Source organism: Octopus sinensis, linkage group LG8, assembly GCF_006345805.1.
Source record: "Octopus sinensis linkage group LG8, ASM634580v1, whole genome shotgun sequence".
In the NCBI taxonomy this organism is placed as follows: Eukaryota; Metazoa; Mollusca; class Cephalopoda; order Octopoda; family Octopodidae; genus Octopus; species Octopus sinensis.
Genome location: NC_043004.1, coordinates 94,005,139 through 94,021,411, shown reverse-complemented (window position 1 = coordinate 94,021,411; position 16,273 = coordinate 94,005,139). Strand labels below are relative to the sequence as shown.

The following is a 16,273-nucleotide window of genomic DNA, read 5'->3' as shown; positions in this document are numbered from 1 at the left end:
TGTGTGTTCGTCTGTGTGTTGGCATGTGGCACGATCTCAGTTTATCAGCGAAACTATACAAATGACATACGTGCGTGTGTGCAGCGGGCTTTCATTTATTTTTTTATTTATTTTCTTTCTGTATTAAATCCGTTGCACCGTAGCTAAGTAGAATGTTTAAAGTGAGTGAAAACGGCAGGTTGGGGGGGGGGGGCTGTTAAAAACTGTCTGTCAGCTTTTGTTAATATGATGATTGTTATTTTGGCTCTTCCCGCCCTTATCGTATTTACCAAACGCGAATGAGTTCCACCCACCCGTTCTTGGTATGTCTATCTACCTAACTACCTAGCTAGCTGGGTAGGTAGCTTCGTAGGTAGCTATCTGCCGACACATGTGTCTAGCTTCCTACCTACATACATACATACCAACCTACTTGGTACTTATCTATCTATCTATCTATCTATCTATCTATCTATCTATCTATCTATCTGTCTGTCTGTCTGTCTGTCTGTCTGTCTGTCTGATTGTCCGCTTGACTGCCTATCTATCTATCTATCTATCTATCTATCTATCTATCTATCTATCCATCCATCCCTCTATCAATCAATCAATCTATTTATCTGTCTATCTATCTATCTATCTATCTATAATTTTATTTATCTATCTGTCGATCTACCTATCTATCTATCTGTCTATCTATCATTTTATTTATCTATCTGTCGATCTATCTATCTATCTATCTATCTATCTATCTATCGATCTTATTTTCTGCCTGCTTGTCTGCCTGTCTATATGCCTATCATTCACTTATCAAAGTGATAAGTCTAGCCATCCATCCATCCATCCATCTATCCATCTATCCATCCATCCATTCATCCGAGCAAGATAACCAATTCACAAACCAACTATTCTGGCTATAATAAAATATATTGTGCAGAGTAAAATGATCTCCTTTCGATTCCCAGTTGGAACACAAATACTTTTCGAAGACAAACACTCCAAACAAGACCAGCAAACAACCTATTAAAAGACATAAATAAATTCCTCTATAAACTCCACCAACATGTAAGTCTTTGTGTGCGTGCGTGCGTGTGTGCATGCGTGAGTATGTGTGCGTCTTTAGTCTATCTTTAGTCGGTCTGACTTCGGCTAATTATCTTCCTTACATTTATTCCAATACAATTTCACTTTTTTTCTACTCTCTTGAGAGCTTTTAACACCTTCTACCCAACAGCTGTTACCACCGCCACCACCATTACCGCCACTACTACTACTACTACTACTTCTACTACTACTACTACTACTACTACTACTGCTAAGAAAAACCGAATTAAATATATATTTATATCTAATTCTACTGTGTGTACATAATACACACACACACACACACATATATATATATTATATATACGCACGCACAAGCACATCCATATATAAATGTATATGTGTGTGTGTGTGTGTAAACACTATGTATATATTAGCTATAGTGTGTATGTATGTGTCCGTTTGGTGTGTGTGCTTGTGTGTGTGTGAGAGAGAGAGAGAGAGAGAGAGAGAGAGAGAGAGAGAGCATGTGTCTGTCTTTCTCTGTTTAATTACCTTCACCTCTTCCTACATCTCTTCTTCCCCCCCCCCCTACTACCACCTCCAAAGATTATTACCTCCACCACTATGGCTACGACTACAGCAATAGCACGGCAAAAACTACTACTACTACTACTACTACTACTACTACAACAACTGCTACTTCACTCACTCCTTCTACCTTATACTACAACCACGACTGCTACCACTGCTGCTGCTGCTGCTGCTAGTTGTTGTTATCATCCACTATAGGGGGAAGTGTTATAGAACAAGTACTACCAAGCGGTGCCCGTTCAGCAGTGAGGAGTGATAGTAAGAGGTGGTAGGAGAACTGACGTAGTGTGTAGATTATTTTTTGACACATTCGTTTTGTTTCGACTATATTGTAGTCGTACCTACCCGGCTGGCTTCATTCTATACGTTGACTTCGTAGAGACCAACAGTTGTCTCTTCAATAAGCTGCCCCTCTTGGTTTTTTTTTTACACACATACCGTTTACAGGCAGGCAACATTTTTTTACTCAAGTGAATGAAAAATAATAATAAGGAATCTTGCTATCCCGCAGTTGTATTATTACGGACTTAATATATATATATATATATATATATGTATATACATATAAAACATAGCAAATTTATTAACTGCTATAAATATATTTGTTTAAACTTTTAATTGAACTTTTCATTGGAAACAGAGGATTTATATACATATATGAATATAAACATATAACATCTCTGTATTTTCTTTCATCCAATAACTATATTTCCACGGATTCGTCTAATTATTGATATCAGCATTCTTCAAGACACGGACTTCTTTATAGCCCATCGAACCAAATACCTGCTCCTACTCGTATTTTCTTCACAAACCATTCTTTTATCGTCTTTTAACCTCGATCGGTTTATTTTGAAATATTAATTTCCATTAATTAATTATTTCTTTCCAAGAATAATAATTTAGCGTTTGATTAAATTCATGGACGACGCCGCCCGACGTTTTCACCGTAAATATTCCAAATATTCGCTACTGTATTGCTATATTGATGATATATAAATAACATCAGAGAAAAATTTTTTAATCATTTTTACCTGTTGCTAATCACCAAAATATTTAGTGGTGACCAGGTGTTGTTAAATTTGTGAAAAATATATTTAAAAAAACAGTCATCCGGTTAAAGACTTAAAATTTGTTACCCGTTCTTTTTATATATATATACAAGATATATTAAAGCAATATAATAACTATAAGTAACAAGAGAGAAAGAAGAAATTAATCGAAATGGAATCTACAGCGACATCAGACACAAACACCGCCACATTGTTTCAAATTTCGGACGACAAATACACGGCATCTATCGAATTATCGAATGCCTGTCGAGAATTTTATCGATCGAGGATTAAAGCAGCAGAAATCGCTCGCAAGAAACTCGAGTGTGATTCAAATTTCGACAAAAGTGACACCGGTTCTAACTCAACCGGTGCTAATAACCATCGTGTTCGCAAGAAGACCACAATAGACATCGCTATGGAACAATTACGAAGGGAAATGGTAAGTTTGTATATATATATTCTTCCATTCACAGTTAACACCATTAGGGTTTTTACAACACAAGAACACGCATATTTGAAGACGGTGATTGATGTATGTGTGTGCGAACGAATTTGGCATGTTTTTCCATCAAACCTTGAAGAACAACAGCTTTTTCAAGATTTAAACTGAAATTTCTTATCTATCTTAATTAATATTTATGTTGTGTAATGTGTGTGTTCGTTGTATACACACAACATATTAAGTTTCACACAGTATACAGGCATAAAATATTATCGGCATGTGATGATCTCCGCACTCTCAAAGGTAGAGTTCAGCCTCATGACAGTCAACACTATTCAAGCCGATATATGATCAGAGGCGTTCCAAAAGTGACCATCTCATATTTTCTTTATGTATAAGAAACTCTTGTCTGCAGCATTTAAGATTTTTAATTCACCGAATGCAACTACTAAAAGGTTTCTTCGCTAGATCGCATCTTCTCCCTCTGCATTTTGTTATCGTTATTTAGCCCTTGGTTAGCCGTGATCGAGCAGGCCTATGATAAAGGTATTTTCAGTCTATAACGTTTAATGGCAAGAGTCATATGAGGATAATTTAACTACTATTTCTCGAGGTTCTTACAACGAGGTTAGAGTTAGGCTTGTATTTCGGAATGTATTTCGGCTTCGGTAATTCTGATGATATGCAGATAATTCAAAGACGGGGAAATAAAATAGCAAGTGCATCTACATCTGTATGTTGTACGTGTATGCGGGTAGACGGAATGGTGCGTATGTCAATACGTGAGGGAAGTGAAGCATGTGTGTGTGTGTGTGTGTGTATGTGGCGGGGAAGGGGTAAAAAAGAAATGTATTCAACGTTCGCACATTACCGTAGATCACCGGGATTAGTATCATATATATATATACATGTGTGTATGTTTACATACGTGTGTGTGTGTGTGTATAATGTCTGTGGCAATCTTTCGGAGAAAGTATATCAAAACTGAAAGTATGTATTCGGTAATTTCTGTAAGAATTTTAAAATTTAATTTCTTTTTCAGGTGAATCGCTTATGTTTATGTAATTTATTACGATTTATATGTGTAATTTTGTGCATGTATGTATATTCCTGTATGTGCATGTGCAATAGGTATAAACCTCACGGCTAAGCCCAGTATAGGCACGCACACAAGCACATCGCCACCGCCGCCGAGGTAAAACTGAAAACATCGATTAAATTAGGAAATATTCTTGTTTGGAATGGTGCAAGTGTGTGATTAGAAACTTCACTATATCTGAGTACACTTCTTTGACAATTAGATTCACTCTGATGAGAGGGCAGGATTCGATCTTTGCTCTCTCTCTCTCTGTTCACCAAACTGGGACGTTCATTTCACCCAGACTTTACCTGTAATCTTTCTGTCTCTCTATATACTTGTATATCTTTATAGAACATGATATAACACACACACACACACACACACACACACACCACACACACATATATATATATATATATATATTATATATATATATAATATATATATATATATATATATATATATAAGGAACATATATATATATATATAATGTAATATGATATAATAACAAAAATACACAATTCTTCGGTATTTGTATATGACGTCAGTTTGAGTGAGTGTGTGCGCGCCCGAGTGTTTGACTATTCCACTCTGTCGAATGTTTGACTATTCCACAATGTCACACATACACTCACTCAAGACGTCATCGACTTTTACCGAAAGATTACTATAATATTTAACCTGTTAGCTATCTAACATACCCACCCTATAGTCTCCCATTGACTACTCCCCACCTCTCTGTATCTTTATTCCAATACATTTTATCTGTCTGATACACTTAGAATTACAGCATCTTTATCAGCCTTTATTTATTGTATTATTAAACAATGCTGTGAAAACGAAAACCGGGTCTTCAGATTCATTTACTTTTACAAACACAATATTGGCAACAAGCATTTATTTATTAACCCTTTCCCATCAGACATTCATCGCCAGGTACAACTATAGTCTCTCTGGTACAAGCAACAAAGGAGGCTAAGATTGCCATAGCCTTATTAGGAAAATGTTATTTCCCTATAAACTAGCGTCCTTATCCAGAGCACTATTTACCTCACATCATTTTAGTATTGAAGAAACCAGAGTAAAGCTTTGTGATTACAAGACAATCGTTGCTTATCTGTGATCGATGAGTTTCTGAGACAAAATGTCTTGGAGAGAGTTCTTTAAGAAATATTGTGCCGCGTGTGGCGGCATTTGTTAGTATGTCAGTATTTTTCAGTTTTCTCTGCATGTATGTGTGTGTATAATATATATATATATATATATATATATTAATATATATATATATATATATATATATATATATATATATATATATATATAGTTCAAATTTACGGAAAACAAAAGACAAAGATAAGGTGTAGAAACAAGAAGCAGGTGTATTAAGTTTAACACTCGGAAAGAATGGAAAAGTCTTTTACATTTCGAGTCTACGCTCTTCGACAGAGAGGATTAAGAGGAAAAAAGGAGAGGGGAAAACAAATGTGAAGGGATTAACGGTTGACTATGATGAAAAAAAAAAGATACGTGTGTGTGTGTATGTATGTATGTATGTATCACTTTGTCTTACTGTGTCTATCAGTTGTCAATGGGTATATATCGTATTGCATATACATCTATTGCGTATATTTATATATATAACTATGTCGTCTGCATGTAAGTCATTGTTTCTATCGCCTACGTGTATCGGCGAGAATGAAAGAAAGGAGCATAAGAAAGAAGCATTCAGGTCAGAGATATTAATATATCTGTCTAGACCAACAGATGGTTGTCATCTTAGTGAAAATCCTATCAGAGGCCTCAACTATTGCTGAACCGCTCAGAGAGCTGTTTATGCGAATCAGTCATTGTAACTATCACACACGCACACACACACATTTGTACATTGGTTGGGTCATACTGCTAATAAAAACACACCGGTTGTATTTCACTTTACAAATTATTCAATGAATTTATTTGTAGTAGATTAAGTTTATCAATGTCTTTCTCTTTTAAACTGCTGTGGCGTGTTAGATGTTCCTCATTCTGCAGAAAGAAGGAAAGGATATAACAAAAGCCTTTAGTTATGTGATGAAAGAATGAAAGACGTTGACAAATTAAGTCATCAATAATTTAGGAATTAATTAATTAGCTAACTATAAAGAAGTCATCTACAACCAGCGTGTGTATTTTTGTTCGCAGAATGAGCCGCAGTATCTGCAATAATTAATAAAAGAGGTTTCGAGAATCTTGCAGTGCACACAGATGTATACAAACAAAGATGCATCCATACGATATACACGCACTGTGCCTGTTTGTGTGTATGTGTGAGTGTATACCAGGCGCTATAATACATAGTACTAAAAGATAAAGCTTGCAAATTAAAAAGAAAATATCAAACCCATATCATTCAAGTGAGGTACAGGTTGTTTGTGTATAGTTTCAATCTTCTCTCATTAAAATGAAAGATAATTAAATCAAATGCATTGTATTCATGGAGGAAACGCTACTGATGTATAATCGCTACATACATACACACAGACACTCGCACACACTTTTGCAAACATCTGTCCACGATACTTGAATGACATCAGGTGATTTGCTTTAGGCAGGTATAATAATTTGACACAATCTTTTATTAACTCGTTAGAAGTAAAAGTTCCCGCTTTTCATAATTTATTTATCATATATATTATATTTGTGTTTGTGTGTATGTTGCCCGTGTCTGAGGGAAAGAAAATCTCATGATTTAAATCAGGCTTTTCTCAACCATTTTTTTTTTAATCAATGGACCCCTTTGATTACTATTTCATTCCGGTGGACCCCGCAAGATTTAAAAACAAGTTTCATAGAAACGTCTTTCAAAATTCTTATTTTGTTTTGCACACAGTTCAACCTGTGTAGTTTGAACTATGTAAAATGTTAGAGAAAGGACCCCTAGCTGTTTCTTGCAATACGTACTAATTACATCTGAAGCAAAATTTTTTCAAGGGTGCTTAAAATACTATTGCGGACTCCCAATTTACTAATTTGTTGGGTGGACCTCGCAAAATCTTATATAGACCCTCTGAGGGGCCATATGGACCACGGTTAAGAACCACTGATTTAGATTAATATTCCTCAACCATTCTAATATGTTGTTATTGTTTCTGGTTCCATGAAATCAAAATTCAGATTCATACAGAATATGAAGGATGAACCAAAAGTATTGAACGACTACCTTTCAGTTATTCTCTTACATTGATTTTCATTCTTTTTTTTTTATTTCATTCTTTCATTCATTCAAATCAAAAGAGAATGTGCGATATATATTATATACACATTGTTGTATATATATATATATATATATATATATATTATATATATATATATATATATATATATATATATATATATATATACATACATACATACATGCATATACATACGTACATACATACATACACATACACACACGCACACTTTAGACTCTGCGTTGCACTCCTGTCTGAAAGCTAATTAAATTCATGTTTCGTGTTGGTTGTGTTAGACTATGTTGTCAGTTACTTTAGTGTTACTTTAGTCTTTCTCGATTAAGATTCTTTCAAAAATCTGTCACTTATTGCTAGTTGGAAACTGTTTATTTTCCTCGAGTTCAGCATAATCCACACATCACAAACATCCATGCATACTTCCACTCATATACAGACACTCGCACAGCACAAAATTTCTAGTTAGTTGTAGACCACTAAACAATTGTAGACAACTACCATACGGCACGATTAGAGGAATTAAGATCTGCCTTAAGAGGTTCGTGTTTCTGGTTGCAACTAGTACCCCCCACACACACACACGCACACACACACGTCTAAATGACGAGCTTCCGCACATTTTCTAACATTTTATTGACAACGCATTGATCAACTGGGGGATTACAGCGGAAGACAAGGCAAATGTGTCGCACAGTGGGATCGAACCTGGAACCACGTGCTTTCTCAGCAAACATCTTAACCACACGCTTAAACCTGTTAAAAACAATATATATATATATATACGCATATGTGTGTGTGTATGCGTGTGAATATACTCGCCGGTGGGTGGGCGTATGTTAAACTATTTCATTGAAAAATAAGTCACCATCCTCTTTTATATACAATCATGGGGTCACGAATCGGAGGTGGATGGGAAGTAGAGAGGCATGGACTTTTCATCAAGGGATGCGATGACCTTTAAAATAAATAGGCGCATTTCTTTTAGGTAGGTAGGTAGGTAGGTTCATTGCGTCATTGTGGCATAAGCGGTGTCATTAGATGGTGTGAAATGCAAATTTATTTGTGGTTAAGCCTGTATTCTTCATTAGCTAATATTTATTTTTGTCACTTTATATCATCTTGTATACAAGCAAACCTCAAACACATACACACACACATATATATATATATATATATATATATACACACACACAGACATTACAAACACACACCACACACACATGTATATATATATATATACATATATATATATATATACATATATATATATATATATATATACACACACACAGACATTACAAACACACACACACACACACATGTATATATATATATATACATATATATATATAATGTATGTATATATAATGTATGTATACATATATATATATATATATATTATGTATGTATACATACAGGCAATGTTTCGATATTGGTATATGACGTCAGTCATTGGTAAGTGGAGTGCGATTGCGTGTTTGACTGTTCAACTTTGTCAAGCAGATGAAACATAACGTTACACAGTTACACATGATGTCATATACTTTTACCGAAATATTGCCTCTGATAGGTGTGTGTGTGTCTATTCATCCATCCATTCCATCCTACACTTGTCCTCTCTCTCTCTCTCTCTCTCTCTCTCTCTCTTTCTCTTGTGCCCTCTTCCACACACACTCCCAAATGTCACCATCGCTAATCGTAATAAAGTACTGGAACAATACATGACGTCACCATTGTCAAGTACCTCTCTCTGCATCTTAGTCGTTCATTCGCTCCTGTGGCTGCATCCTTGTATTCTGCCCTGGTTGCTTTCTTTGTTTTTGTCAAATGAGGATTGACTGACACTTTTAAGTACTTCCTGTGTCTCCTTTTCCTTCCTCATCAATCTATATATCTCCATCATTGCACATCTTCAATCTACCCTTGTGTGTCATTCTGTATCTGTAGCTATTCATCTTAAAAACTATAAGAGAAATCAATTATCTATCCACCAATCTGTCTATCTTTTTTACATCCTCTCTCTACCCCCTTTCTATCTAAATGTGTGTGTGTGTATATGTGTGTGTGTGTGTGCGCGATTTCATACACTTCTCATTGTTCATATGCATGTGTATTAATTTCAGCAGAGCTATGCATGTTGGTTCAGTACATTGTAATAACTCGGTGACAAGTCCCGGGTTTCGACCTTCAGAATATCTTGTTGCTTTACTGATAATGGGTCTTCCAGTAAGCATTTTTTACACACCTTTTTTCTGACACATCGAAGGATACTGATATATTTATCTTAGTTGCATGTCTGTATGAATGTGTATGATGTATGTGTGTTTCTGTGTCTCTCTCTCACATGACAAGCTGATTGATGTATCGTCTCTAGTTACTGTATATTTGTGTCATCTCTAGTTAGTATATATTTTTGAGAACGTGTGTGATATGAGGACATGTATGTAAATATATATGTCGCTAATATAAACCAACCCGGTTGTCCTCTCTTCCTGTCTATTCTACATGTAACCTGCCTCTCCAACCTTAATGACCGCTTGTAGGTAGACTGATCCTACCTAAGAGCACTCGGTTATACACTTACTAACCTCAACCCATCCATACTCGTGCCCTTTAATTGTGCATTCCTTGTTCACAGAGCCTCGACTAAAAGCACAATCCTATCGTCCCACACTTCCTTTCTTTGATGGTTCATTCCGATATTTTAAACAGGGCCTGCATGAATTCTACCTATTAACTACCCCCACATTAACTTCGCCCGGTTACCCCAGTTAATGGTTCCACTCTAAAGGAGTGCCTGAAAAATGCTCTGAGTACTGCCCCGCCTCAATCTGAATACTATGTAAATTTTCATATTTAAAATTCATCCACATTTACTACGCCCAGTCACCCTAGCTATGCTTCCAATCCTGAGGAATGCATAAAAAATGCTCTGAGAACTGCCCTGTCTCAAATTAACTACATTATAAATTCTCTCTCTCTCTCTCTCTCACACTCACACACACACACACACACACACCAGAGGAAGAGAGACGAAATAATGTAAATGTGCGTGTGATATAACAGAATTATTGATATATTATACAGTAGCACCGGGCGGCGAGCTGGCAGAAACGTTAGCACGCCAGGCGAAATGCGTAGCCGTATTTCGTCTGCCGTTAAGTTCTGGGTTCAAATTCCGCCGAAGTCGACTTTGCCTTTCATCCTTTCGGAGTCGATAAATTAAGTACCAGTTACGCACTGCGGTCGATGTAATCGACTTAATCCGTTTGCCTGTCCTTGTTTGTCCCCTCTGTGTTTAGCCCCTTGTGGGCAATAAGGACATAAATATTATACAGTAGTAGCAGCAGCAGCAAGATGGTTAATATATGGTTGTCTGGTTCATGGGTATTACACACACACACACACGTATACACTCTCTGCACTGTTTCGAAGCCTCCTTCTCCTCCTCCTTTTTCTTCGAACTCCCTGACATCTATCTCTAGTCTGATATTTGTTTAATAATGAACGCATTTGTGCATGCTCGGGTAGAAATGAGGATTGTATGACATTATTCAGTACTGGGTGCATTGAATAAGTTACAGATTAACAACAATATTTAATGATGGATCGGCCCTCGCAACCCTTGTTTGAACTAAGCAATGTAGACTTCATATAAACGAATTAAAATTAGTTATAAGTGTATAGTAGTAGTAGTAGAATAGTAGTAGATTTAAGTGAAATGGAATGCTTCAGAAATCAAGAATTGAAACGGTATTGTGGACTCCTGTTGAACCGAGATATTTTAACAACGCTCAACTGTAGTAGTAGTAGTAGTAGTAGTAGTAGTAGTAGTAGTAGTAGTAGTAGGTGGTGGTGGTGGTGTTGTTGTTGTTGTTGTTGTTGTTGTTGTTGTTGTTTTTAAGCGAAATGGAATGCTTCAGACAATCAAGAATTGAAACGGTATTGTGGGCTCCTGTTGAACCGAGATATTTTAACAACGCTCAACTGTAAAAAAAAAAAGCTTTGATCGCCTCATCTTTAAATGTTTAACGAGATTATTAAAATAAAGAAAGAGACTGTTCAGTTGTGGTTACGTATTGAAGAAGAAGAAAAGTGAAACAAGTCTTACATACATACATACACACATACATGGCAGAATAAATTTAATCACTGTAATGGGATGGGTGTGTGAGTGAGTGTGGGAGGAATAGAGGGTAGAGGTATGTCTGTTAAAAATAACCTGTGTGCTGCTTCTCTTCGAAAACTTGTTCTGTTATGGGTAAATGGAATGTCAAATATTATGGTGGTGGAGTGTAGAATGAAAGTAGTTGTAAGGAGAATGTGTGTGTGTGTTGTTGTTGTTTCTGTTGTAGTTTCTTGAAATAGCTTAGAACGACTTCACACAGCTGTAGTTTGTTATTTACATACATTCATACAGAAAACAAACGATAAATAATCCACCCCACCAACCCACAGCCGAATGCTTTTACAAACTGTAGGAATATACGTATATGAGGATAAGAGACACTTGGTTGATTGTCAAAAGATGCATTCACTGTGGATTCTCTCGTTTCATTTGGCGTTTGAGTTTGTATTCATGTTTAGATGTGTGTGTGTTTTGCATGGAGATCCTTGTATATCTCCGTTCGATTTGTTAACAAATAGCAATCATTTCTCCTTCAAATAAAATCGTATTTATTACCTTAAGAGAGGAAAGATACTTTGGATTACGTAGCTCCTAGATAAGCTGGTATGGTCAAGGCTGGAATGGGTCAATATAAAGACCTTCATCCAAGAACAAAAAAAAAAAAACATTAACCAGCTTGTGGGGTTAACAAATGTATGGAAAATGAATATGAAAAAAAAAAGCGCGCTGACGACCCTGGCGCGATGTGGGGGGGTGGGGGCTTTAGGAAAATTTCGACCCTGCCTTCATTTTTCACTTTTTCCGCAATTTATTTTTTTTTTACTGCGAAATACGTAGAAAAATGATTACGGTTCTGAAATAAAATTGTTTCTAAAATTTCAATTTTTCAACAAGAAAAAAAAATGAAGATATACCCTCAAGCCTCCCAGCAGGCTATCCACATACTAGAAAGAACAGCCAAATCTATCCACATGCTAGAAAGAACAGCCAAATCTCAGGGATTCCGTAAAAAAAATCAATATATATCCATTTTATTCGAATTTATGACGGTAAAATCGGATCATGTGAATTTTCCGAAAGTCCCATCCTCCCCCACCTCAGGGTCGTCAGCGAGCATTTTTTTTTCATATTCGTTTTCCATACACTTGTTAACACCCCCTGGCAGGATCTTTATATTGACCCTGGTATGTAATAAATATAAAATTTTTCGATGAGGAAATACACACACTCACACACGCACACACACATAGATATAATATATATATATATATGTAGGAAGAAGGATAGAAAGATACTTGTGGGATAATTAGAAGTAAAAGCACCAAGATCTTCTCAAAGAATAAAACCATTGCATCCGTCTTACTGGGATGAACGACCTACCGTCTCATAATGGTCAGTTTATGAAGTCTAAAATCTAAATAAAGAGGGATGCTGAAAAATCAAGGAAATCCGTTCTTCCACCATTGTTACTATTATCTTAAAAACTCTTACTATATAAAAAACTATTACAGGTCATTCACGAATTACGTAGTTGTATATACTACAACATCCGCAATAGTATATAAATTTACTACAGCATCCTCCTCAAGTAACATACATTCCAGTACAATATATATAATACGCACGCACACTCTCTCACACATACACAACGTAAAGTATATAAGTTTACATCAGCCTCATAGATTATGTTATAAAGAAGGCATGTGTATATGGCTACCGTAACCCGAATAGTTGAATTTGAATGAATGAAATTCCTCAGTTGATTCAACGTACTCGGGTGGCGCCACTCCTTCCAAGATCTTCTTTCTTTTACTCTGTATATATATGTGTGTGTGGGCGAGGAAATGGTGTGTGGTTTATAAGATCGCTTTGCAGCGGGGGTGCCGGTGTGAAGGAGCCGAGGACCGGTTCATTCGCACTACGTCGTACGCTTAGGCAAATGTCTTTCTTCTGTAACCACGGGTCAAACGATGTCTTGTGAGTGGAATTCGTTTGGTGGGAACTAGTGTCGACGGCTGCCTTCTGTCGTTATCTTAACTTAGCGGTTCGTCAGAGTTCAATAACATACCAGGGTGGAAAATGTGTTCTAACATAACCGCGTTCCAAAGACTAAGACCAGTAAACGAATTAAGAACATAGCGCGTGTGTACATACATACATACATACATACATACATACATACATACGATGGGGTGCCGCAAAGTTCCTGGCTTTGGCTATGATTTTGTTCAACATATAGGCGCAGGAGTGGCTGTGTGGTAAGTAGCTTGCTAACCAACCACATGGTTCCGGGTTCAGTCCCACTGCGTGGCATCTTGGGCAAGTGTCTTCTGCTATAGCCCCGGGCCGACCAATGCCTTGTGAGTGGATTCGGTAGACGGAAACTGAAAGAGGCCCGTCGTATATATGTATATATGTATATATATATATATATATATATATATGTATGTGTTTGTGTGTCTGTGTTTGTCCCCCTAGCATTGCTTGACAACCGATGCTGGTGTGTGTTTACGTCCTCGTCACTTAGCGGTTCGGCAAAAGAGATCGATAGAATAAGTACTAGGCTTACAAAGAAGTCCCGGGATCGATTTGCTCGACAAAAGGCGGTGCTCCAGCATGGCCGCAGTCAAATGACTGAAACAAGTAAAAGAGTAAGAGAGAGAGAGAGACAGATTCCCCTCTTAGACTCACACACTTATTGCAACCGTCCTTCAGCTTTTCTAAGCCCTGTAGAAGAAACTTGGAAGGTTGGGTCTCCAACCAGGCCTTTTGCGATACTATTAAAGCCAAGAGATTTTCAACACTCACTTCATATATGTATATAGCAGCCACTCGTACTACGTAAAGCTAATATGCAAATGATCACACCATTACTGCGTACGATAAAATTGACTACTATCTACTGCAATATATGTGGAAGCATTGCTTGGTATATGTAGTATATAAGAACTGCTTGATACTTAGCAATAGAGCACTATCTGATAATGAATAATGGTGCGTTTCGGTGTACTGTATGTCTGTGTGCTTATATCTATATATTCGTGTGTGTGTGTGTGTGTGTGCATCAGTTGCTATGTAATAAACTTCTCCAGAGATACACACCATATCTCTCTCTCTCTCTCTCTCTCTCTCTCTCTCGCTCGCTCGCTTATTCACTTGCTTTGTGAGTGTGGGTGGAATTGTATCTAACTTGTTATAGATAGATGGATAGCTAGCTAGACAGACAGACAGATAGATAGAGGATATTTATTGTGGAAACACGCAAGTTTTGGTTGACATTGCATGTGAATTTGACTACAATGGACAAATTATGAACACAGATCTATGGGATCCCTTTGCAAAAAGAAAAGAGGGATCGGTCTAGCCGGTTTCATTACTATTTGGGATCTCGTACGTTGTCTTTTGACAACGTATCGATCGACTTATCTTCTGCGCACAAGAGAAATTGTATTTATAGTCTCCACTTATAGCCTTAACTAAAGCAGAAAATCTGATTTGGATAAGAACCATTTTGTCGACAGCGAGGTCAATTAATTTGGTATTAATGCGTTAAGAAGCGCGTTTTAAATAATGTAAATGTATATTTCTCAAGTGTTGCAGAAGTCGATTTGAAACGACGGCTAGAACTTGCTCAACTACAATAGATATAGTGTACACACACACACACACACACACACACACACACACACACACACGCACCATTTCATAGAATAACTGTACCTAGTACACTATACGTACTCATCTATCTATCTATCTATCTATCTATCTATCTATCTATCTATCTATCTATCTATCATCTGTCTATCTATCTATCTATCTATCTATCTATCTATCTATCTATCTATCTATCTATCTATCTATCTATCTCTGTCTGTCTGTCTGCCTGTCTAATATAATGTGCGTGTCTGGGGTGTGTGGCAAGTGTATCTGTAATATATACCCAGATGGAATTCGTGACTGGTGGTTATGATTTTAGTTCAAATAATACGTTACTAATAAATACCATTGGAAAGATATGAACACTACAAAAGTCCCACCCCGCTTGGACCAATCAACAACCATTGAAGCTTAAGTCGCACGCATATATGTGTGTGTGTATGTTTATATATATATACATATATATATATATGTGTGTGTGTGTGTGTATGCAGATATATATTCAGACACATACAGGAATTAATGAAAAGACAACTCAAAAAGCCTTACAAACAAAATTACTACTGCTGCTACTACTACTACTACTACTACTACTACTACTACTACTATTCTTGCCCTTGGCATTCATCTTCATTGAAAAAAAATTATAGAACACGATCGTCTAATCTCAGCTTCCCGCACCCGTCACTCAATGAGGCTACCCTCCCTGATATATATATATATATATATATATATATATATATATATATATATATATATATATATATATACACTTCATGTAGGGTAGACCCATCCAGACCGTCCTACTTCTTATCGTAATTATTTCAATATTCCTCATGGAGCGTGCTGAGATGAGACGGGAGTGGTGATGATGATAATGTTGATGATATTGGCAATGATGATGATGATGATGGATAAACTTGGAGAAAATCTTGGTAATGGTGATAGAAAAGATGAAAAATACTTCAATGGATCAGAAAGAGCCTCCCTTCTGAGGGGAAAACTAAGAAATTCACTATGCACGAAAATGAAATACTACAAAAACTGATACGTCTAAAATGG

The 16,273-nt window shown here is 36.5% G+C and overlaps 1 protein-coding gene across 1 annotated transcript in view; it reads left to right on the top strand.

The window, feature by feature from the left end:
• Positions 1 to 1,809: 1,809 nt before the first annotated feature.
• LOC115215162 (putative uncharacterized protein DDB_G0272516) overlaps positions 1,810 to 16,273 on the top strand; it is a 34,096-nt gene continuing 19,632 nt past the window's right edge. The window contains exon 1 of the mRNA XM_029784339.2: positions 1,810 to 3,111. Coding sequence (XP_029640199.1) covers positions 2,842 to 3,111 — 270 coding nt within the window. The 5' untranslated portion in view covers positions 1,810 to 2,841. The remainder of the gene's footprint in view (positions 3,112 to 16,273) is intronic.